General features: G+C 45.4%; 1 protein-coding gene across 17 annotated transcripts in view; it reads right to left on the reverse strand.

The window, feature by feature from the left end:
* Ccdc30 (coiled-coil domain containing 30) overlaps positions 1 to 26,007 on the reverse strand; it is a 78,852-nt gene that overhangs the window by 11,802 nt on the left and 41,043 nt on the right. For 9 of the 17 annotated variants that reach the window (XM_075945943.1, XM_075945942.1, XM_075945941.1 and 6 more), the window contains 6 exons: positions 19,820 to 20,039; positions 12,756 to 12,935; positions 11,269 to 11,478; positions 9,855 to 10,009; positions 5,662 to 5,806; positions 316 to 428 (listed from right to left, as the gene is read on the reverse strand). In XM_075945943.1, coding sequence (XP_075802058.1) covers positions 316 to 428; positions 5,662 to 5,806; positions 9,855 to 10,009; positions 11,269 to 11,478; positions 12,756 to 12,935; positions 19,820 to 20,039 — 1,023 coding nt within the window. Of the gene's footprint in view, positions 1 to 315; positions 429 to 5,661; positions 5,807 to 9,854; positions 10,010 to 11,268; positions 11,479 to 12,755; positions 12,936 to 19,774; positions 20,040 to 26,007 lie in introns of those variants that run through there. The other 8 variants (XM_075945953.1, XM_075945952.1, XM_075945950.1 and 5 more) reach the window with 2 other exon arrangements.

Consider the following 26,007-nt stretch of genomic DNA (forward strand, 5'->3'; position numbering starts at 1 on the left):
CATGCAGACTCACACACATACACAGAAATTTAAAAACAAATAAGCAAATATTAAAGACTGTAGGGAAAACCCTTGAAGACAGTGAGAGGGTATATCTGAAGAAAGCAAAATATAGACAGAGAGCTCAGGAAACAGTTAAGTCCCTCTTCTCAGGAAGGAATTGGGCCCAGCATTTTCCTTGGAACAGAGTGTAGATGGGACAGGGAAATCCTGTTGATGGCCCCATCAGTGTGATTGCTCTGGTTTGTTTGTTTCTTTGTTTAGGCAGAACAGCCCCTGTGTCCTGTTTGCCCACAGGGAACCTGCTTTGTTTACCTCACATGCTCACCAAGTTGCTCCAAAAACCGCCCGTGTTCTTGCCAGAGAGCATCCTTTTCTTGCTGTAACTTTGATAGTTTCTCTGACAGTTCCTGGTTGCTCTTGACATACTGAAAAAGACAAACAAAAGGCGGGGGGTGATGGTGGAAAGGGAGCAGTCTGTGCCTGGGCATAGAAGTCCCCACATGAACCTCGATGAGCCTAGGGACCGCTGCAAACAGGGAGATGAAAAGTACTCCTCCATGTGCTGGGGGCTGGTTTACCCCTACTGCAGGGAGACCATTCGGGACCTCACCCCATGTGTCCCCTTGTCTGGTTGTCTATTTCTAACCTTTAAAATGCCCTTTATGCCGGGCGGTGGTGGCGCCCGCCTTTAATCCCAGCACTTGGGAGGCAGAGGCAGGCGGATCTCTGTGAGTTCGAGACCAGCCTGGTCTACAAGAGCTAGTTCCAGGACAGGCTCCAAAACCACAGAGAAACCCTGTCTCGAAAAATCAAAAAAAAAAAAAATAAAATGCCCTTTATAACAAACCAGGAAACAGAAGTGTAGCCAACTCTGTGTTGTGTGAGTGCCCTAGCAAAGTGACTGAGTCTCAGGAGGTCCATTTCTGGTTGGTCAGAAATTCTGCCAGGCAGGGGAAGTGGCTCCTCTGGCGGGGTGCTAAAGACTAGTGCACTAAGTCTTTATTTTTTATTTTTTTTACTTTTTGGTTTTTCGAGACATAGTTTCTCTGTAGCTTTAGAGCCTGTCCTGGAACTCACTCTGTAGACCAGGCTGGTCTTGAACTCAGAGATTAGCCTATCTCTGCCTCCTGAGTGCTGGAATTGAAGGTGTGCACCACCACTGCCTGGCTGTGCACTAAGTCTTAAGTTGGATTCCCAGCCTAGCATAAAACTACATGAGGGGAATTTACTTAATAATCCTAGCAACTGGTCAAGGGCATTTTCAGCCACATAAGAATTTGAGATTAGCTGGTGCCACAAGAGACCCTGTCTTAAAAAAGGGGTGGGGGGAGACAAGTAATTCTGGAGGTACAGCCTTGCCCCTGGGTCTGAAGTCGTGAGGACTAAACTCTAACCCATAGGTCTGATGAAACAGTCTTCAGGGTGATTATGTCCGAATTGAATTGAATTAGAAGATATGCAACTAACCAGGGAGTGATGGCACATGCCTTTAATCCTAGCACTCGGGAGGCAGAGGCAGGCGGATCTCTGTGAGTTCGAGACCAGCCTGGTCTACAGAGCTAGTTCCAGGACAGTAAGCTACACAGAGGAACCTTGTCTCGGGGAAAAAAAAAAAGAAAGAGAGAAAAAAAAAAAGAAAAAAAAAAGGTATCCAACTTCTGGTCACTCAGAGGCGTCACTGGGTTGCTGGTGGGCCAAGAGTCACACATCTCTGAGGTCACATGAGCCTCCACGTTCATGGATGTGATGCAAAAGTAGCGGAGGAAAGGAGGCAGTTTGCTTTTTTATAACATGCGTGCATAAATTAAAGAAAGTCTCTTGACCTTGACCCATAAGATATTTGCATCTAGAAGTGGCTGCTAACACCAGACGTCCCACGATGCTCCTTGCACCAGTCTGACGGGCTGTCCAGCAACTCCTCCAGCTGCTTGCTGATCATCTTGGGACCTTCAGCCAAGATGTTAAGATCGGTTATCAGACAGGCCATCTCAATTATCTGATCTTTCTCAGTGTCCAATCCTGTCTTCTCCGGGTCCACCCGGACCAACCGCTGAGCCATGTTCTCCCCTGCTGCCATGGCTGCACCACCTGGTGCCTCTGTTGACCCCTCACACTTGACACCTCACACTCGGAACAGCCTGTGCCTGCCACCGGTGCCCAGGGACATGCCTAGTATCACCTGGCATGAGCCATCACTGCCCAGCCCACCTAAAGAACATCTCCCACCATTGCTTTCAAAGCCGGTTTGCGGGCAACAAACTCCCCAGTTTCTGTTTGTCTGAGAAAGTATTTTATTCCTCTGTCTTCTAGCAGGATTTCCCCCTTTTCTTTGAAGTTTGGTTTAAACATTATGAACCTACACGTAGTTTTTCTGTCACTCATCTTGATTGGCATTCTACAAACTTTCCAGATCTGTGGCTCAGCATCTGACATTAACTTCTGGATATTCTCAATATTCTCAATCATTATTTCAAATGTTTCTTCTTCTTCTTCTTTGATTTTCCGTCATTTCTATCACACATTCTGCATTTGTCTCACGGTTTTTGGATACTCTGTTCCTTCGCCTTTGCTCACTGATTTCAAGGTTTCTGTTGGGAGTTCCTCAGGGTCCAGGATTTTTCCCTCAGCTGTGTGTAGTATGCTATGTGGCCCATCACAGGCTGCCATGACTTCCGCCACTGCAGTTTCTCTGTCGAGCCTTTCTTCTTCCTTCTTAGACTTTCCATCTCTGTTTCTGCTGCCCCTCCTCTTATATGCCCTGCACCCGCGTTATTAGATTCATCGGCATATTAATCACAGGCACCTTACATTTCTGATCATTTCAATATCCCCATCATATTTGGGTCTTCATTCTGCCGTGTTACTCAGTTTCTTCAAGTTGTGTCTTGATATGTCTTGTGAATTCTGCTTGGTAGCCAGACATGATGAAGTTGTCAGAGACAGGTATTTAGTGTGCTGGTACGGCTAGGGGGATGGATGGACCTCATTCTCTGCTCCTATGAGTAGGTCAGAATCTTTCAGTTAGCGACAACTTTGAACCACGGTCCTTACACTTCTTTCCCTGCCTTCATTTCTTCTCCTTAAATGGGGCAGAGTAGGCTAAGATTGTATGTTTCTCTTACCCTGGGTCAGTTAGGTTCTGGCAGAACTCCATCATGCTAGGTTCTAGTTAAACAATTTCCCTTACGAAGGAACTCTGGATGCCTCTCTCCCGAAACACTCCTCCTGCCAGGAGACCAGGAAGAGATTCCTCAAATAATCAGTCAGAACCTGGAAGTGAAACCCACAAAAGGGAGGGGCCTCAACACTGTAGAGCCCCTGGAGTTCTAATCTCTCGGAATTTTCCTTGCACTCTGAATTTCTAACAGTTCATCAGTTTTGGTGCAGGCTTTCCTGCCTTGCTCTCACCGGGCTCCCCTCCCCCTGCCCCTCCCCATTTCCTCAGTCTCTCCAGCTTCAGGGGGCAGTGGCCTTGTGGTGGTTTGAAAGAAAATGTCCCCCAAAAGAAACGGTACTATTAGGACGTGTAGCTGTGTTGGAGTGGGTGTGGCCTTGTTGGGTAGGTGTGGTCTTATTGGAGGAAGTGTGTCACTATGGAGGTGGGCTTTGAGGTCAGATATATGCTCAAGCCACATCCAGTGAAACAGTCTACTTCCTGTTGCCTGCATAGCAACGCATAGCAGTAACCTCTTGGGCACCATGTCTGCCTGCACGCTGCCATGTCCTGCCATAGTAATAGCGGGCTGAGCCTCTGAACTGTAAGCCAGCCACCACAATGAAATGCTTTCTTTGTAACAGTTGCCGTGATCATGATGTTTCTTCTTAGCAATGGAACCCTAACTAAGGCAGGCTCTGTGACCCCACTTCTCTGACAGATCAAGATGTATTGTTAAAGCTTTCATCTTGCTCAGCTTTATTTGGGGTAGGATCACTTCCAAGTTCCTTTTGTACAGAATCCTCAGCCAGAAACTTCCATAAAATTCCACGAGGTTAGGAGTTAAAAGAGTGTGGGTGAACACATTGAAGCACAGGGTGGACGCAGAGTACATGTGTCCCACATTCCGGGGCATCTCTTCCTTCTGGATATTTCTGAATCGTGACCTTTTTAAATAAGTGGGCAACCATGTAAACAAATGTTTCCTGAGGCATTCTGCTTTTGTGTATATGTGTGTCTGTCTCTGCGTATGTACTTGCAGAGGCCGGAAGACAGCATCACATCCACTGAGGCGAGAGTGGGAGCCCACAGCAGGTCCTTCTGATTTCCCATCCAGCAGCTTTGCAAGTATTTTTCTTTCTTTCTTTCTTCCTTTCTTTCTTCCTTCCTTCCTTCCTTCCTTCCTTCCTTCCTTCCTTCCTTCCTTCCTTCCTTCCTTCCTTCCCTCCTTTCTTTCTTTCTTTTTTTTTGGATTTTCGAGACAGGGTTTCTCCATAGCTTTTGGTTCCTGTCCTGGAACTAGCTCTTGTAGAACAGCCTGGCCTCGAACTCACAGAGATCCGCCTGCCTCTGCCTCCCGAGTGCTGGGATTAAAGGCGTGCGCCACCACCGCCCAGCACAAGTATTTTTCCTTATGTATTAAATATCTTCTTGTCTGTATTGGGGCTCAGGGCACATCACTCCAAAACATGACCACAGAACAGAATATGCCCCGATGTGCTGGCTAGTTTTATGTCAACTTGACCCAAACTGGAGTCATCTGAAAAAACGCCTCCATAAGAGCCAGAAGTAGGGCATTTTCTTTCTCTTTCTTTCTTTCTTTCTTTCTTTCTTTCTTTCTTTCTTTCTTTCTTTCTCTTCCTTCCTTCCTTTCTTTTTCAATTTTATTTTTGTTTTTCAAGACAGGGTTTCTCTGTGTAGCCCTGGCTGTCCTGGAACTCACTCTATAGACAAGGCTGGCCTCAAACTCAGAGATCCATCTGCCTCTGCCTCCCGAGTGCTGGGATTAAAGGCGTGCGCCACCACTGCCTATTGGATATTTATCTGTATCCAAGACAACTCCTTCACCCTATAACTTCTCCCTGTGCCCTTCCATAGCTGGTCTCCATTGTGCTCCAGAGGTTCCAAGGTCCTTTCTAGATAGCTCGGGATGTTGTACAAGCTTTGGACGACTGACCTGTTTCGAGTATCATGTTTTGTGGGACACTCATGCATATACATGTAATTAAAGTGGTCTTGCTCCTCCTTGTTTGCCCTATGTTGATTGATCTTTAAAAACATATCTTATTCATTTTTATTTATGTATAGGGATCTTTTGCCTGCATGTATATCTGTTCATCACATGTATGTCTGGTGCCTGAGGAGTTCTGAAGAGGATGTAGGATCCATCTGAACTAGAGTTATAGGCAGTGGGAGCTTCCATGTAGGAACTTAGAATCAAGCCCATGTCCTCCAAAAGAGCAGCCAGCGCTCTTAATCATTGAACCATCTCTCCAGCTCCTGCCAGTTTAATTCATAGCCTAGCCAAACAGCCCAGAAGGCTACGGGGAGGTCATATTCCCCCTCCTTCACTTGGATATAATATAGTTAGGGTAGATTCTTTTCCCTAGATAAATTCAGTAGGTAAAGTGTGCTCAATGGTAAGTGGCTAAATAGCAGTGATGGACGCGCATTCCAGTCTATGGGAACAGGAAAACGGGGAAGCATGGCCGCCACTTTCTTACCTCTTCACACTTCCTGCTCTCGTTCTCCAGCTGTTTGCGGAGAGCCTCTTGCTGCTGGGAATTGGTTGCTTCCAGCTGGTCCTCCTTCTCCTGCAAGGTTCTCACTTGCTTCTGGAGCTCATTCATGTCCTGGTCCAGGAGTACCCTGAGGGCAATCAGTGCACAGCACATGACTCTGTACTGCCACACTCTGCAAATGAGTCCTAGACCTACGACTTTTGTGCCAGCAAGAGGGAGCTTGTGGGTCCAGTAGTGAGGTACAGTCATGTATCTGTAAGGTTAAAGGACCTGTGCAGGAAACTTTCCACCTAACAGAAGCTTTTTCTTAATTCTCCCATTGCCATCAAAACAAGGCCATAAGAAAGAAGTAATTTTCTCTATAGCAGAGATAAGAGAGACTTGGCACCAAGAACATCTAGGACAAGGCTGGCGTGGGGCTCTACTCCTGAATCCATGTTCCTTTCCCCCTAGTGCTCTACAGGTTGACCCTGCGACCTTCTGACTCCACACACTGCAGGTGCTGGCGCACACACGACACCTGCTACAGCTGCCTCCACACACTGCAGGTGCTGGTGCTGGTGCACACATGATACCTGCTACAGCTGCCTCCACACACTGCAGGTGCTGGTGCACACACGACACCTGCTACAGCTGCCTCCACACACTGCAGTGCTGGTGCTGGTGCACACACGACACCTGCTATGGCTGCTTCCACACACTGCAGGTGCTGGTGCTGGTGCACACACGACACCTGCTACAGCTGCCTCCACACACTGCAGGTGCTGGTGCACATACGACACCTGCTACAGCTGCCTCCACACACTGCAGTGCTGGTGCTGGTGCACACACGACACCTGCTATGGCTGCCTCCACACACTGCAGTGCTGGTGCACACACGACACCTGCTACAGCTGCCTCCACACACTGCAGGTGCTGGTGCTGGTGCACACACGACACCTGCTATGGCTGCTTCCACACACTGCAGGTGCTGGTGCACACACGACACCTGCTACAGCTGCCTCCACACACTGCAGTGCTGGTGCTGGTGCACACACGACACCTGCTACAGCTGCCTCCACACACTGCAGGTGCTGGTGCACACACGACACCTGCTACAGCTGCCTCCACACACTGCAGTGCTGGTGCTGGTGCACACACGACACCTGCTACAGCTGCCTCCACACACTGCAGGTGCTGGTGCACACACGACACCTGCTATGGCTGCTTCCACACACTGCAGGTGCTGGTGCTGGTGCTGGTGCACACACTGCAGGTGCTGGTGCACACATGACACCTGCTACAGCTGCCTCGTGGACTACTGAGCCACAGTGATGGGGAAATTTGACAACCAAGATTAACTGTCATTATGCAAGAGATTACTATACAACAATTTAAAATGATAGTATTTATGAAACTGTACAGCATCATCGGGAAACCGCAGATGTCCAGAGTCAACAGACTCCCAAGTGTTACAGAGGCAAGGATGTTTCATGATGAGTCAAGAATATTTTGAATTAAACGGAAACAGAACATACAGACTTTGTGAAATACATCAGAGAAACTGGGGCCAGTAAATATGTATGTTATAATGGAAGGAACCTCTAAAACCAGAGAAACTGGTGCCAGTAAATATGTATGTTATAAAGGAAGGAACCTCTAAAACCAGAGAAACTGGGACCAGTAAATATGTATGTTATAAAGGAAGGAACCTCTAAAACCAGAGAAACTGGGACCAGTAAATATGTGCGTTATAATGGAAGGAACCTCTAAAACCAGAGAAACTGGTGCCAGTAAATATGTGCGTTATAATGGAAGGAACCTCTAAAACCAGAGAAACTGGGACCAGTAAATATGTGTGTTATAAAGGAAGGAACCTCTAAAACCAGAGAAACTGGTGCCAGTAAATATGTATGTTATAAAGGAAGGAACCTCTAAAACCAGAGAAACTGGGACCAGTAAATATGTGTGTTATAAAGGAAGGAACCTCTAAAACCAGAGAAACTGGTGCCAGTAAATATGTATGTTATAAAGGAAGGAACCTCTAAAACCAGAGAAACTGGTGCCAGTAAATATGTGTGTTATAAAGGAAGGAACCTCTAAAACCAGAGAAACTGGTGCCAGTAAATATGTATGTTATAAAGGAAGGAACCTCTAAAACCAGAGAAACTGGTGCCAGTAAATATGTATGTTATAAAGGAAGGAACCTCGAAAACCAATACTCCAAGTTTTCCACCATAAGAAGCCAGAGGAAGACTAGGATTAGAACCCCAGGACAAACAGAAGAAAAGAATAATAAGACGAGAACCTCAGCCAGGTGTGGTGGTGCATGCCTGCAATTCCAGTATTCTAGAAGCTGAGGCAGAAGAATTGTGCGTTTGAGGCAAGCTTGGGTATATAGTGAGTTCCGAGATAGTCTGGGCTACAAAGTGAGACTCTGTGGTCTCAAACCAAGTGGGGTGGCTCACATGTAACCCCATGCCACATGGAAGGTGGCAATATAAGGATCAGGAGTTTAATGCTAGCCTCAGCTATATAGTGAATCGGAGGCCAGCCTGGCTACATGAGACCCTGTCAAGAGGTGTGGAGTGGGGAGGTAGACAGATAAATGGAATCAGAAAAAAAATAGAGAAAATGAAATAAAACTAAAAGGAAGTTCTTTGAAAAGGCCAATACAGTTGATAAAATCTCTATTTAGGGAGGAGAACCGAGATGCACAGAATAGAGAAATTGATGTGAACCATCTTTATTGGTCCCGCAGGTATTGAAAGGACAACACAGGTTATTATTATATTATTATAACATCATTAACAACTCTGTGCCAGAGATCTGGTAAGTCTGATGATGAATGGGCAGAACTCTTGAACTGTGGATGATGTCAACTCCCACAAGGAAGGACAGGTGGCGCGGCATCGCTATATCCACTACAGACACTGGATCCTGCTGAGACTGGTAGGCTCACGTGTAGTCCCGGAAATCTGGGACACGGAGGTAGGAACATCTCTTGATCCCACAACTTTGAGACCAGCTTGGGCAAGACTTCCACCTCAGAAAAGACGAGTGAGGGCCTGGGAAGAGGACTGTGTTGGTAAAGGGCTGGGATCCAAATCCCAGTCCACTGTAAGAGCAGCAAGTGTTCTCAACCACTAAGCCATCTGTCCACATCACCCAACTCCCAGATCACTTTTCCCCCTTAAAAAAAAAGATTTATTTATTATGTATGCAACATTCTGCCTCCATGTATGCCCACATGCCAGAAGAGGGCACCAGATCTCATTACAGATGGTTGTGAGCCACCATGTGGTTGCTGGGAATTGAACTCAGGACCTCTGGAAGAGCAGCCAGTGCTCTTAACCAGTGAGCCTCCCCAGATCACTTTTAAGATGGGGGTTTTCTTATTTCAGCTATCTGGACTTGTGGCACTCCTCAATGTGCCCCTGCTACTGTGATCTGCCCCTTGATCTGCAAGCGCTGTGTCATCAGACTTGTGTCAGCTCAGGCTGTGCCCTGCTGCCTTCTTGTGACCAGTACTTGCTACCAGCTAGGACCTAACTGCACTAGGACAGGTTAACCCACCGACTTGCAAGACATGGAAGGTTAAGAAGACAAATGTTTCCCCATGGCATCTCATTGAGTGTATTCGATCTTCACGTACACAAATACGAAGCCAGGAACATACTCAAACATTCATTTGTTCAACAAATATTTACTCAGTAGTACTTTGCACTAGGTCCTAGCATAGAACTTCTAACTATAGCTGGGAATAGGATTCTGAGCTACAAAGTATGTGTGAACCTCTCTGTATGTTTTCAGTGGATAATATATCTTCTCAAAATGTGTATGGCTTATTCTGAACTTCTACAAATGAGAAGCACCTGCCATTGAGGTCCAGGGTCTCCAAAAAAATGTTTTAAGTCAGAATCATAGCACTTATGTTAAAGGGGAAAAAAGGCGATGGCTCTTATCCTTGACCATTTTGTTGATGCCAAAGATTTCTATAATGATCTAGAACAATCTAGAAGGACATTAGCCAATGAATAAAAAATATAGCTTCAATGAAGTCTGAATTTGTAGGTCACATCAGAGAACAAGGCAAGCAACTGTCAGATTTCACAGGCTAATCCAGTTAAGGCAGTTTACCCAGTGCTCCAGGTAAGCCCTCCACCCTAGGAGTCCCATACCCTGGTGGTCCTTACCTCCTCTGCTGCTCTTCCTGACACTGCTGCTGCAGCCTAGCCTCACTGCTCCTTGCTTCCTTAATCTCCTCCTCTAGTTGTTTCTTATGCAAAACACAAGCATCTGAAAGGCAGACTTGTCGAGCATTGTCTAATTTCTGCTGCAGGTCCAAAATCTTGGATGAAAAAGTGAAACATTATTGGGGGGGTTGACCCCTCTTCAACAACAAACTCAATACTAAATTGAACTATAGCAAGGACCTCTATATTTCAGACGGATAGATATTCTTTAAACCTTTCAAAGACCTACAGAATATGGCATTTAAAATGTTTTTAAGAACTGAGCATTTTTCATGACGGTGAGACTCATCTGCTTCTGGCAGCACCAATCTACTTCAAGAGGAAGATGAGCACCAAAAAGGCTATTTATAGAGTTTGTTGGCCATTTGGGCAAGAGACTGCTCTTGCCTGAACTGCTTGTATTATACTGCATGAGCTAAACACGCGGGGCCCATGGAGAAATGACTGCTGAACTTGCCTAAAGGTGAGATGGTCCTGTGGGGTTCCTGTTTCATGAGTCTGCCAGACATTCTTCAGGATACAGAAGAAAGTGACTGACAAACTGTCAATATAGGTGGAAATGTCTTTGAAATTTCCTGTTTCATGGAAAAGCCTGCCAGATACTATGGACCAGTAAACTGAAAATGGATGCCCGTAATATTACAGAAGAATTTTTGGTGACTGTCCAGGTAGGGAGATATCTCTTCAATTCTAGAGTTTTGGAAGTTGCTTAAAATGTTAACTTAGGTAATATTATATCCTACTGCAGTCTTTGATGGAGTTGAAGAGCAGATAGTTATAGTTTTCCTTAGTTATGATAAAAGATAAAGTAGATATAAATATTGCAACTAAAATTCTTGCTTGATAATTGTTTTGTTATATGTAATTTTACTGTGTTAAAGTTAAAACCTACCTTTTTATTTAAACAGAAAGGGGGAAATGGTGTGGGAAGTCCTTCTGTCTATGTATTGCTTTTATTGGTTACAAAATAACACTGTATTGGCCAGTGACTTAGCAGAATAGGTCAAGGTGGGGATTCCAAGCAGAGAAAAGAGGACAGAGTAGGCGAAGTCAAGGAGAAGCCATGTAGCTGCCTTTGGAAGAGCAGGCAATGCTCTTAACCACTGAGCCATCTCTCCAGCCCCCAAGTTGTTTTTTTTTTTTTAAAAATATATATATACCTTATTAGAATGGTAGGGCCAAATGGACTAAAATTATGAAAAAGAGGAAAGCACAGGGAGAGTAAAGAAAAAGATTAGCCCGTGTCCAGGTTTGCACACGACTGTCTCAAGGTCCTGAGGGAGCAGGGCTCTAGATGTGAACATGGCATACTGCGTCGCTCTGTACATTGCTTCTTGAGTGTGAAGATACTTACCTTCTCCTGTGCTTCAGCTGCTTTCGACTGCTCTCGAGCCAGCTTTTCCTGCAGGCTCTGCTGGGATTTAATGCTCTGAGCCTGCCGCAGCCCTTCCAGCTCCAGCTCCTTGACTTTCTGCTGACAGTGTTTCCACTCCGCCGTGAGCGAGGACTGCATCCTGGCACTGTCCAGCAACTTCTCCTGGGCCTGCTTGAGTTCGATTTTGATCTAGAGATGGGGCATAAACACAAACCATAAAAACAGGGCTGGGGATGCAGTTAAATAGTAGAAAGTATGCCTGGCATTTCTGAGGCACCGGGTTGGAGGCCCAGAGCATGCAAGTGCACACACGTGCACACACACACACACAAAGATTAAAAGTAAACATGGAGGCCGGCAAGATGGCTTGGTCAGTAAAAGTGTTTGGCACCAAGTTTGATGACCTGAATCAAATCCACTGGATGCTACATGGTGGAAAGAGAGAACTGATTACCAAAAGCTGTTCTCTGTCTGTGTCTGCTATGGCACATGTGCACCACACTCACAAATATACATTGCACACACGCGCAACTATATTATTATGAATGATGATAATAAACTTCAAGGAGTTATTGCTATGCATATATACTAGATTAGCAGGTAGGTTTTGAAGTGTGACAGTGTCAGGAACTGGCGAGGATGGAAGTGATGCTGATTCTTACATGGTGCAGATAGAAACAGACCAGATAAGGACGTGAGTAACCCATGCACTGTCCCTATAGCTGAGCGATCTCACTTCGCTGTCTTCCCAGAGAGCCGCGCTTACGTACATTAGCACACATGCCTGGGCATGCATGTCCATGTCCTTTAAAAAGTAGAAGCAACCCTAACTGTTTTTACTACACAGGAAAGAGCGCTTCAGCCGCGAGTTGGACATTACTGAAATAATGAGCTCTTACTAATTCCGGAAGACAAGAGAGATATAATCTTCAAAGACGGTAAGGGACAAGTAAAAGTCAGACCTTAAGGGGGACGGAAATGTATGAAGAGATTACAACCTAAGAGCCAAATGTTTCCTGTAATTGATGGGCCAAAGGTCAATAGGAAACAAATGATCATTAGCCTTATCTCTGTGATAACACAAAGAAGGAACTCTAGACTGAGCATCAATAAACTGCCACTTTCCTAGTGAGCACTCACTTTTCTTCCCATCAAGCCAAAGCAACGTCTCAATTCTCCTCGTGTTCTCATTGGGTACTGACACACGGGCAATACTGCATTTTTGAAACATTATTGACAAACTATTAATATTATTAACCAATCTGTTACTGCTGAAATTAAATCAAACGTTAGAAAGTTTGAGGTAAAGATCTCAACAGACCTTGTCACTATACCCCTTTTCCTGTTTGGAGACGCATGCGCACCCTGTCGGCATTGGAGAAGGTGGAAGAAGGGAGCTCTGAGCACCGCGATTTGGCTCTGCCCAGCTGCGGCCAGGCAGAAAAGGATGTGCCTGGGGGACTCACCTTGATGTTCTCCTCTTGCAGCAAACTGTTGTGCTGTTTGAAGTCTGAGCTCCTGCCCCGCTCGTAGCGCAGCTCCTTTTCAGCCGAGTTGCACAGGATCTGCAGGCGGTGCAGGTTCTGTCGCAGCTGCTGCACTTCCCCGTGATGCTGGCAGTTCGCTTTCTCTCCAGATGTTAGGTACTGAGGCAAACAGTGAGAGAATGAGAGAGACGCACTCGAGAGAGCACTGGTGATGTGTGGCCTCAAGCTGTCAGCACAACTGCAGGAGCCTGGTGCTCCCGTGTAAGCAGCGGGTTCACCTACAACAAACAATGCTTGTACACTTGGGGCTGCTTGGCGATGCTCCCATAGAGCTTCTACACTGGCGTGAAAAGGCCAGCGAATTCTGGGGACAAAAGCAGATGTGCATGGACCACTAACCTTCTTAATGTCTCGTATCAATGAAAGGCAAACAGAATAGAAGATTTTAGAGTAAAACACCCCCTTTTGTGTCCCAGAACTACAAAATTCCTTAAGAATTAAAACAACCAGGAACCTGCTGGGCGGTGGTGGCCCACTTCTTTAATCTCAGCATTCGGGAGACAGGCAGGCGGATCACTGTGAGTTCAAGCCCATTCTGGTCTACAAGAGCTAGTTCCAGGACAGACTCCAAAGCTACAGAGAAACCCTTTCTCGAAAAACAAACGAACAAAACAAAAATCCAGGAACCCATACTATTTTGTAGTTTTTTTGTTGTTGTTGCTTTTTTTTTAAAAAAGATTTATTTATTTATTATGTATACACTATTCTGCAAGAACATATATATATATATATATATATATATATATATATATATATATATATATATATATGCCAGAAGAGGGCACCAGATCTCATTACAGATGGTTGTGAGCCACATGTGGTTGCTAGGAATTGAACTCAGGACCTCTGGTAGAGCAGTCAGTGCTCTTAACCTCTGAGCCACCTCTCCAGCCCCCATTTTTTTTTTTTGAGACAGGGTTTCTCTGTGTTACAGTCATGGCTGTCCTGGAACTCGCTTTATTAACCAGGTTGGCCTGGAACTCACTGAGATCTGCCTGCCTCTTCCTCTGCCTCCCAAATGCTGGAATTAAAGGCATGTGCCACTACCACCCAGCATATTTTGTAGTTTCTAAAGAACATTTAATTTACAATTGTATTTTATTTTATGTCTATGGGCATTGCCTGCATGTATGCCTGTGCACCGTTTACATGCCTGATGCTGGAGGGGCCAGAAGTGGGTCAGATCCCCTGGAGCTGGAATTACAAACAGTTGTGAACTGACATGTGGGTGCTGGGAATCAAACCTGGGTCCTCTGAAGGAGCAGTTGACACTCTTAAGTGTTGAGCCACCTCTCTAGTTCCACATTTAATCTTTTAATTTGTGTGTGTGTGCGTTTGCACACACATGTAAACATGCATACTGCTATACATGTGTGGCAACCAGAGGACAATTCTCAGGAGGTTGTTCTCTCCTTCCACATGTGGGTCTTGGGGATGAAACTCAGATCATTATTAGGTTGCACAGCAAGTGTCTCTTACCGAGCCGTTTCACTAGCCCAGTTTAAAAAAAAAATAATGAAAACCTAAATGTGAACCAAAGCTCAAATGCTGGTTTCATGGGAAGATCATTCCTATTATGGAAATAGAGTAAAACTACAGGCTTTACATCTTCCTATCCGGGGATGTGGATGGGGTGGGCAATAAAATGAGTCATTAAATCAAGCCTTTCATGTCCTCAGCCAAGCATCCTTCAGAATTTCTTTTTTCTTTTTTGGCTTTTCAAGACAGAGTTTCTCTGTGTAACAGCTCTAGCTGTTCTGGAACTGGCTCTGTCGACCAGGTTGGCTTTTGAACTCACAGAGATCCACTTGCTTGTGCCTCCCAAGGGTTGGGATTAAAGGTGTTCACTGCCTGGCTTTTTTTTTTTTCAAGACAAGGTTCCTCTGTGTAAGCCTGGATGTCCTGGATCTCGCTCTGTAGACAAGGCTGCCTCTGCCTCCTGGCCTTCTGTTTGATCACAAGGTAATAATATGCCTCGAGATAACCGAAGAAATGATGCACTTATCCTGTAGTCCTACTGTGGACTCAGCCTAGGTTAAACCTGCCTTTAAGAGACCAATCTACCCAACCCTACTATGCCTTGGATTTCCCACACAACTGGCTTTCACTGCTTAAGTTAAATGCACAGTTTTAATCTTAAATTATGGACTCTTCCATACTTTGACAGAGAATAATGCTATATTTTGTGTGTGTGTAGGTGGCAGTGGTGGTGGTGGAGGTGGTAATCATTTGCTGAAAATAGCTAGCATATTGAAAGCAACCTTAAACAAAATAAATATTCCATAAATGTTGGAAGCAACATGTGGATACAGGTTGATAATATCTGTGTGAGGTCTTGATCTACTGGGGTCAGTAAATAACCTCTTTGCTTGTAAAGCTCTGGTAAAGAACTCCATAAAAAAAGTTCCATTCCTTATTTTCTGTGCTACTCAATAAATACAGAGAAATCCTCTTTAGGCACAGACACAGGATACAGGCACAAGAAACAGGCAATAAGGACACATCACACACACACACACACACACACACACACACACACACACACACACACACTCCATAGATAGACCACCTGCAGACCACAGATGGAGGGAAGTAGGAAATTCAAATTTGGGTTCCCTCTTGGCCAAACTACTCCAGAAGGAAGTTCTGTTTTCACAGTGGGATACTGATTGATTGTTAGTTGACCATGGGCGGCACCATTCCCTGGACAGGTGGTTAAGGAAGCTGGTGGAGTCTGTGCCATCCACCAAGCAGAGCTCCTGTGTGGTTTCTGCTGTTCTTCCTCTGCTGGGAGTGCGTTAGTAGAGGCAATGCTGTGTGGAATGACAGAGGCCGCCTTCAGTCTCTGCTTGAGCTCCTGCCCCGCCCACCCTCAGTGATGGACTGTGACTTGGAAGCCAAACCCTGTCCTCTAAGTTGCTTCTGTCAGAGTGTTTTATCCCAGCAACAGAAAGAAGCTAGAACAGGACAGATGCTGTTTCTAAGGTGACAACTGAAGCACCTATTTCAAATGCTTACATTGTATGGGGTCTTAGTTAGCTTTTATTTTTTAATGATTTGTTTATTTTTATTTTATGTGCATTAGGGTTTTGCCTGCATTTATATCTGTATGAGGTTGTTGAATCCCCTGGAGCTGGAATTACAGACAGTTGTGAGCTGAGCTGCCATATGGGTGCTGGAAATTGAACCTGGGTCTTCTGGAAGAGCAGCCAGTGCTCTTAACCACTGAGCCACCTCTCCAGCCCCATTTGTTACTTTTCTGTTGCTATCATAAAACACTATGACCAAGGCAACTTATAAAAGAAAGCATATCCAGTGGTGGTGGTACAAATCTTTAATCCCAGTACTTGGGAGGCTGAGGCAGGTAGATCTCTGTGAGTTCAAGGCCAGCTTGGTCTACAGAGTGAGTTCCAGGATAGGCTCCAAAGCTACATAGAGAAACCCTGTTTCAAACAACCAAAATAAATAAGTAAGTAAGTAAACAAATAGAAAGGAAGAAAGAAAGAAAGAAAGAGAAAAGCAATTTAATTAGACATATGGTCCCAGGGGCTAGAGTCCATGATGGTGGAGCAAAGACAATGGTGGCAGGAGTAGCTAAGAGCACAAATCACTTCTCCAACTACAAGCAAGAGACAGAGAGCACATTGGGAAGGAAATGGTGCTAGTCTTTTGAAATCTTAAGCCTGTCTCTAGTGACATATCTTCTCCAACAACATCTTATCTTTCCCAAACCTTCCCACCAACTGGGGACCACACATTCAAACATTTGAGCCCATGCAACTCAAACCATGTCAATAATTGCATTTAAAAATAACATTGAGAAGCTCACTGGTTAAGAGCACAAATTACTCTTTCAGAGGACCTGGGTTTGATTCCCAGAACCCACAAGGAGGTTTGCAACAATGTGTGACTCTAGTCTCAGGGCGCACAGACATACATACATGCAGATAAAACACCCATACACATTTTCTTTTTAATTAAAAAAATAGAACCTAATATCTTTCCCCTAAACTTTTCACATCTTTCACCCAGAATAACCAAGACCAAGCAATTGTTATGTCCCCAAACCCAACTATTCCAAGTGTTGTGTGGTGAGCCCCATAGAGATGCCGCACATCCCCTGGGAGACATGAGAGAGAGAACAGTCTTGGAAGACAAGGAGGGAGATCTCTGGCCACCAACTTCCTGGGCAAAGCTGAGGCATGTGAGCTGGCGTCTGTTTGGAAGCTGCCGTAAGGTGGGCTTTAGGTCCTGGTTCTGTTTATGGAGGTGACACAGCTCTCTAGACCATCTTCAGACACTGAGCTTTTACAGTACAGAGAGAATACACGGAATAGAGAACTCTATGACAACCGACATGTGCAGGCAGATGACAACAACGCAGAGTGGTCCCTGTGGTTTGCTTGGACAGTATGAGTGGACGCCGCACTCACTTGATACAGAACCTTTCAACTCAGGGGAAGCTTCGACAGTGCTGGGCACCCCTCCAACGCGCTAAACATTCACCTTGAGCTTAGCGTGACCAGGTAGAAAGAGCGGGTCCTGCTGGACCACAAACCATCTAGCTGGACCCTAACGCGGCGTTAGCTCCATCACCCACGTCCACTGCATCCCACACAAAACGGTTTGGTTGAAGACATAAGAACTTCAACTTTTTCAGTAACTCACAGTCATTAGGGGAAAACCTACAGAACTACGCTAGAATGAAGTCCCAAGAAGCTGTGTGAGATGTAGAACTATCTGCCCTTCCGCAAAGTGGCGAGGCTCGAAATTTTCTTAGAAAATTTTGCGTATTTTGTAGTTCCAAGCTGTCTATGTGCCATTATTGTGAGAGTGTCCCTGTTTCTGTTGTTTGAGAATGTCATACATGTATATAAAGTTCTGATCAAAGCTGGGCGGTGGTGGCGCACGCCTTTAATCCCAGCACTCGGGAGGCAGAGGCAGGCGGATCCCTGTGAGTTCGAGGCCAGCCTGGTCTACAAGAGCTAGTTCCAGGACAAGAACCAAAAGCTACGGAGAAACCCTGTCTCGAAAAAAAAAAAAGTTCTGATCAATCCAACCCCATTCCCTGAGCTCCTATTCTTCCCCACCACCCTCCCTCCAATCCCCACCCCACCCCCAGTTTTGTTCTTAGTTACTAGGTGTTGATGAATAAGTGCTTCAAACCAAGGGGAAAGATACATTAAACCAACAAATTAGTCAGCAATTACCTTTCAGACATTAAGTTACACGCAGGTGACTATATAGTCTGAGCTTGATGGCACACCAGTGATTCCATTGCTCAGGAGTGAGCTAGGAAGACTATGAGTTTGAGGTAGCCTGGGCTATATATTGAATTTCAGGCCAGCCTCATGGCAAAGCAACACCCTGACCCCCAAAACTAACCAAACCAACAAGAACAAAACTCCGAACAACAAATAAACAAACTAGCTGGGTGGTGGTGGTCACCTTTAATCCCAGCGCTCGGGAGGCAGAGACAGGTGAATCTCTGTGAGTTGGAGGTCTATCGAGCTAGTTCCATGACAGCTAAGGCTATACAAAGAAACCCTGTCTTGAAACAAAACAAAACACTAAAACAAACAAGCACAAAAAAACAAAACCAAAAACTTATTTTGAGTAGGTCCTGGTGTCCCATGCCTCTAGTCCTAGCACTCTGGAGAGGCATGCAGATCTTTGTGACTCATCCCGGCCTCTATAGAGTTCCAGACCAGCCAAGGTTACACAGTGAGACACTGCTTCAAAATAAATAAATAATAAAAATAAAAAGTTAATCTATGTCTCTCTTGGTGTATCTGTGCATGTGACTACAAGTACCCTGAGGCCAGAGATGCTAAATCCCCTTTGAGCTGGAGTTACAAACAGTTGTGAGTCACCCACTGTGGGTTCTGGGACTTGAGTTCAGGTTTTCTGCAAGAGCAGTACTTACTCTTTAAGATTTATTTATTGTGCATACAGTATTCTGTCTGTATGAATGCCTGTAGGCCAGAAGAGGGCACCATATCTCATTATATGATGGTCGTGAGCCACCATGTCGTTGCTGGGAATTGAACTCAGGACCTCTGGAAGAACAGAAAGTGTTCTTAACCTCCGAGCCATCTTTCCAGCTCCAGAAATACTCACTTTAAACTGCTGAGTCAACTCTCCAGCCTTCCTTTTTGTAAAGCATTTCCTTGACTTACTTCTCCAGTACATATTGTCAACCTTTTTTATTCTCTTACAGCCTAGGCTAGACTCAAAGTCACTAAGTAACAAGAGGGTGACCTAGAACTCTTGATCCTCTTGCCTCTGCCTCTGAAACCTGGGCTAGAAGGATAGCACCTGGCATTTCATCAGCCCTTTGAAGGTGGTTTACCTGCAAATCCAACAGTCCTCTGAGGCTCACAAGGTAATTTCTGGGAAGGTATCTACAGAGAAATTGTACTTTGTACAATGGAGTCCTATAAGATTAAGAACCAAAGTGGGGCTCGCAGCCACTCCCTTTAACTCTCTTTCAGGCAGACCTGAAGTCAATAGCAAGGGGCCATATTTAGAACCATTCTCTGATGCCATTTTCTCTACTAAAAGGAACACTTGGTTCACTAAGCTCCCTGCAATAGGAGGGTGGGATATACGCTGCCGACCCTCCACTCCACCCACCGGAGGAAGATGTGTTCCTTCTGAGTCCTCCTTGAGACTACGGGCCATGCTCAAAAACCTGCAGGGAGGCAGGAGGAGAGAACCTGCTCAACAGGGCTGCATTTAGGAGAGAACCCGCTCAACGGGGCTGCATCGCTCCTCCCCCGTAATTAAAAAAGCAACCCTTCAATAACCAAGTGAATCAACAGGTTCAGATTTCGGTTGTAAGTTTATTACCAGTCAAGCCACGGCTGTAATGTTATAGAAGAAACAGACATCAAGAAAGGAAATGGTAAAAATGATGCTTAGCCTTGTCTCCAGGGCTAGTCAGAGGGACCAGGCCCGGAGCATGTGTCTGCAGAACCTACCTGGGTGCTACTGTCATCTGAACTATCCCCACAGCTCTGAGGCTGGAGGCTCAGTTCTTCTCTAAGCCTCCCAGCGTCTCTGCGCTCCACGGCCAACAGCTGCACATGGCCTCTCCAGTCTCCATTCTGCTGTGGCTCCTCCTGCCTCTCTCTTGGGGAAGTGGCCGCCTTCACTGACACCTCTGGCATTTCTTCCTGCTTATTTTCTCCTAGTTTGAAACTTGGCACAAATATAACAATAAAAAAAATCTATCAAACAAATATTCTTGTTGCAGACGAGTGAAGAAAATCCTACATGCTAGGGGATTCTTTTTTTTCAAACGTGAATTGCAAGGCTGGAAGTTGTTCTGGGTGCGGTTTATAGCAATGACTTATGTTTTCACTCATAGTCAAGGAGATGACCCATCATACATTTTCATTTACAACCCAATGACCAGTTAAAAAAATTTTTTTTGTCTTTTCTGGACTTTTAGTATTGCGCTGGGCAACTAGATTCAGGTCATAGAGAGTTCCAAGTGCCACTCAAAAGCAGGTACTTCAATAGGCAAAGAGGTTACAGTGGGCTGTAAGAGGTTTATAATTGAGAAATAAGGCTATCTAGACGGTAATTAGGCTGAGCAGTGATATATGGCTTGGTTAATCATTGACATGAGCTAACGAAGGACAGGAGTAAAAGTGTACGTGTGTTTGCACACACACACACACACACACACACACACACACACACACACGGATGTTGGTAGGAGATTTTAGTACAGAGAGGAACATGGGAGAACAAAGTATCCCAGCATGATTTAACAAATGAGATCTGCGGGGGCCAGCAAGATGGTTCAGTGGGGAAAGGTGCTTGCTGCCAAGCCTGATGACCTGAGTTCAATCCTTGGGACTCACATGGTAGAAGGAGAGAATCAAGCCCTTTAAGTTGTCCTCTGACCTCCGCAAAGGTGCTGTGGCATGCTTGCACCGCCCATTCCCCAGTTAAGTAAATGGGTTTGCTTTTATTTTTGATTTTAAATAAAAAAAAAACATGCCAGGGAACCTTGATGAGAGACTGTTGTCTCCATCCACATAATAAAAGTAATAAAAATCAGCGGTGGGAACCAGGACTGGGTCTGGAGAGACTTTTGGTTGGTGTTCACGACATCCAACCATCAGCCAGATGTGGCAGGTGAGGGAGACAAGGCGACATCTGGATTTCTACCTGGGGCAAACTCACGACTGGATGGTGGACTAGGCTGGCAGGGTGTACATAAGGAATGCTTGAGGATTCGGACACAGGGGAGCAGGGGTAGAAACCTTGGCCTTGAACCCAAGGACACAGGAAGAGGGGGGGATGATGGGTTGAAGGGGTCATCTCAGATGGAGGCCAAAGGCTTGTAAGGAGCAAGCAGAAGGGACTGGAAAGCCAGAGAAAGAGGGGAGCATCCTTGAGAATTTAAGCCACAGAAACAGAAGGAGGGGCACAGCTTCAGCCCTTAGAGAATGTATAGATTACAGTGCACACAAGCATGCTGGGTGGTTTGGCTGCATTTTGCTTCTGCTATCTTTCTGCTGGGGCAGAGCTTTCTGCATGCTAGATAAGCACTCTGCCACGAAGCTACACCCCAGCCCCATTTTATTTCTAGTCCCTCAATCTGAAGTTTGTTTGGGGCACCTTGGAGCCCAGCATTGCATGCTTCACCAGTCATAGTTGCTACTCACATTCAAGAAGGCAGCTGGCGCCAGGTGGTGGTGGCGCACACCTTTAATCCCAGTACTCGGGAGGCAGAGGCAGGTGGATCTCTGAGTTCTAGGCCAGCCTGGTCTACAAGAGCTAGTGCCAGGACAGGCTCCAAAACCACAGAGAAATCCTGTCTCAAAAAAAAAAAAGGCAGCACTCGGGAGGCAGAGGCAGGCGGATCTCTGTGAGTTCGAGGCCAGCCTGGTCTACAGAGCTAGTTCCAGGACAGGAACCAAAGCCACAGAGAAACCCTGTCTCGAAAAATCAAAAAAAAAAAAAAAAAGGCAGCTAGCAACACAAATCAAGAGCCATAAAAATATTTAGAATCTGAGGCTGGAGAGATGGCTCAGCAGTTAAGAGCACTGGTTGCTCTTCCAGAGGACCTGGGCTAAATACCTAGTTGACAGTTCAAAACCATCTGTAACTCCAGTCCCAGGGAATCTAATTTCTTCTTCCAGCCTCGAGGTATGCATGTAATGTACATACATACATGCAGGCAAAACATCCATCCACACAAAAATAATTGATTAAAAAAAAGAAAGCCCCCGAGACATCTTAAAATGTTGAGAATCTGAAAAATTGTAACCCATGAACATATATTGTGTGGTGCTGTGAACTGGATCTAGGGTTTCATGCATGTTAGGAAGGTGCTGTGGTATTTATTGAGCTGTAACCCCAGTCTCCATGAAAATATTGTAATTGCAATAAAATAACTCGTAAGAAGAAAAGCTCAGTGTTCAATGCTGCCCATAATAATGTGTTTTAAAGCAGCAGCTCGTGGAGACACACTGCTCCTGTTTGGACATGGTTTTATTGTTTCCCCCAAGGGGATCGCTCCTGAGCAAGCCAGCCAGTGAGACAGTTTAACTGAGGTATCCTTCAACAGCAAGATGGAAAGGCAGTCGAGGAGGACTCCTGACAGCACCTCGGGCCTCGACATGCAGGCACACAAACGCGCACGCACACCTCCGCACACGCAATCATGTACACACGTGCACACACAGGGGAAAAGACATGGCTCTCCCCTCCTTTCTCTCTGACTTCTAGACTTGCCATGGAATCCCTTCTTGTGCCTGTTCCTTCTGCTGTAATGCCATCTGCTGGAAGGCTCTCATTAGAGATGGGTGCCGTCCTTCTGAACCCCTAGAACCGTGAGCTAAAGTCTTAAAAAAAAATTCAGTCTCAAGTGTTTAGTCATAGACATGTTCCCCAAATCAGAAAACAAAACAATCCCAGCTGGAATTCAAGTTATTTTATTTATAATTGCATTACATTTAAGTGTGTGTGTGTGTGTGTGTGTGTGCGATCTGTGGGAGTCAGTTCTGTCTTTCTGTCACGTAGGTTCTAGTGATCAAACTCGGGCTTGCTGACAAGCACCCTTCCCTCCTGAGCATTTCGCTGGCCTGCCCCTTATTGTTTGAGATGGGGGTCTCTCACCGAACCTAGAACTCACCAATTTAGCTAGATGAGCTAGCCTGTGAGTTCTGGGAACCCTTCCGTTTCCACATGTCAAACCAGCAGAGGGACAGGTGAACATCACTATGCCTAGCTTTTACGTGGGTGCTGGAGATCTGAACTTAGGTCCTCACACTTGCCTGGCAAGCCCTTCACTACTTGAGCCATCTCCCTGGCCACCTTTAATATGAAGTTTAATACTTTCCCCATACTCAAGTTACCATATCTTATATCTTCTCCATCCCGGTTAGAGTCACTAATCCCAAAAGTCCCATTGAATTTTACACATAGTAGGCAGTGTGATTTTCCTAAAACACTAACCTATTGTTTTGCCCAGGCTGCTAAACTCTAAAGGAGGTTTTTATTGTCGAAATTCCTAACAAGGGTTGTGGACATAGCTCAGTGTTCGGTGCTTCCTTAGCACACGTGACGCCCCATGATTAACCCCAATATTGCAAAACCAGCAAGCAAACACTTCCCTGATATAAGCATCCCATGTACCTATATGTTCGGGATTCTGTCTGCATCTGGTTCTCACTGTCCCTCTTACTTAGAGTTCTTCTAAACGACCTCACACAAACCTATGTCCCTTCAATATCATGTTCTGCTGTCTCTCTTCCCCTGTCTCTGTCTCTGTCACCCTGTGCCCCCATTTGGCCCTTGACAGACTACGAAGCCAACACTACCTCATTTAACTACCTCCTCCCATCAGACACAATGTTAAACCTGTCTCAGTTTGTGCCCTGCCTCTGGTTGGAGCATCTGCACACAGTGGACAAATGGTTAATGCTAAATGTGGTTGTGTTCCAGGTCTGACTGAAGTGGCACCTGCCAAGGCACACAGGTAACGAAACAGGAAAGAGGCAAGCAGGTGGCAGACAGCTAGAGTTCTCATAGTCCCAGCAATGGGAAGTAGGTTGGGCCAAGCCATAAAACCGAGGGTGGGGAGGAGTCTAGAAAGAAGCCCAGACTCTGTCTCCTGGCAGACTTCCCATTACAGAGGGACGAAGGCACCAACCAGCCTTGGTGACCCAGTGCAGCCAGGCATGGTTGAGCAGTTCTGCCTGATATTGTCAGTTCTTTCTGGGAAGCATTTTCAGGTGACTGCTACATCCTGACAGCTTCTTGCTCCAGGCTACTGTTTCTTCATCTGTGGCTCACAATGGATTAACCGACCTGCCTGTATCCTTCCATCTTCATCTAAGGAGCTGCTAGGACAACTCCCTTGAAACCTGTCACACTGTCCCCGTACTCTAGAATTAGGCTTTCTTGATCCCTCCACCAAACCAAAACATGGTGAGCCAGCTTCTCAGTTTTTTGTTTTGGGGCTCACTATCAGAAAACTGCCCCATCTCTCCAAGATGCCTGTCCCATCCCACACCTGCCAACCCCATCTCCCCAAGATGCCTTCCCCGCCCCCCCCTCAGTTTCTTGCTTGAGAATCTTGAATTCCAAGCTAATTCTTAAGTTAAAAGAAATTTTTAACATAGCAAAAAAATCAGGAGCAGTATCTATCTGAGAACATTCATGCAGAAATAAATTTGGTGACATTAGGCCCCAATCTCCCTAGTTCAGAGAAAAGGCTGTTCTTGGGCAGTAGAAAAAGACAAGATCTTCTGAGTAAATTGGGAGCATGGAGACCTTGGGAGAGGGTTGAAGGGGAGTGGAGAGGCAGGGAGGGGAGCAGAGAAAAATGTAGAGCTCAATAAAAATAAAAAAAAATATAGAAAAACAAAAAAAAAAGGCTGCCCTTTAGGTCAGTGTCTAAGGAGCATGGCTTCTGCCCATTCTTTCTCCGTGACCTTTAGACTTTTGTCCACACAAAGCCACTTGTTTCTATTAGTTTTTGTGCCAGATTAGAGCAGACCATTTGCCTAAAGTCTCCAAAACTCCTGGAAGGATAATTTTGGTTAGAATTTGTAAAAAACAGAGTTAGGTAGCAAAATTAAATAAATATATAAAAGAGAAGAGTTCTGAAAATTCAATTATCAGATATAATGTCAAATAAGGTGAGCAAAACAGAAACTCTTTACAGAGCACAGCTTTGATTGTGTAAAAACAACTTACGGAGGGCAGCACGCCATTAATCCCAGCACTAGGGAGGCAGAGGCGGGCGGATCTCTGTGAGTTCGAGTCCAGTCTGGTCTAGTGATGTGGAACAATCCTTTTCTACACTATGAATATGTATTGTTCTCATTGGTTAATAAAAAAAGCTGACAGGCCGGTAGCTGGGCAGGAAGTTAGGCGGAAAAGCCAAACTGAGATTGATGGGAAGAAGGAGGGCAGAGTCAGGGAGATGCCAGCCAGTCGCCAATGAAGCAGGATGTGTAAAAGTAAGGCAATAAGCCATGAGTCACGTGGCAAAGCATAACCAGAAATATGTGCTAATTTAAGTGTAAGAGTGAGCTAGTGATAAGCCTGAGCTATCAGCCAAGCATTTATAATTTATATTCAGCCTCTGAGTTGGTTATTTGGGACCAAGCAGTCAGGACAGGAAATTCCACCTACAGTCTACAGAGTGAGTTCTAGGACAGTGAGGGCCATTATACAGAGAAACCCCCTGTCTCAAAAACTAAACTAAACAACCAAACAAACAAACAAAACCAAATCCAATTTACCTGCATACTTGTGTGCACAGAAGAGAGGTGGGTGGGTGTCTCTCCCTGAAGAGGATTGTGGGTTATTGTAACCCACTTTTACTTTTACGTGCTTCCTACCTTCCAGCAGGAAACCCCTACTAACTTTCAAAAGCAAGAGGGAAACTTTCAAACTGTAATGTTAGTGCTAAATCAGAAAGCGGCACGCTGCCAGCCCTCTGCCCTGTGCTGCAAGCGGTGCCCTAGACACTGCCCAGCCCACCTATTCTCTTCCATAGCACTCAACACACAGCGGTTTAAAAAATAAAAAGACAAACTCTAGGAAATGCTCAGAACTAATTTTCTTTTCTGATTACATCTCTTGAAAAGGAACGTCAAATCTTTCGGATAACCAAGCCAAATAAAATCCCCCTCCA

Source organism: Microtus pennsylvanicus, chromosome 13, assembly GCF_037038515.1.
Source record: "Microtus pennsylvanicus isolate mMicPen1 chromosome 13, mMicPen1.hap1, whole genome shotgun sequence".
NCBI classification, from domain to species: domain Eukaryota; kingdom Metazoa; phylum Chordata; class Mammalia; order Rodentia; family Cricetidae; genus Microtus; species Microtus pennsylvanicus.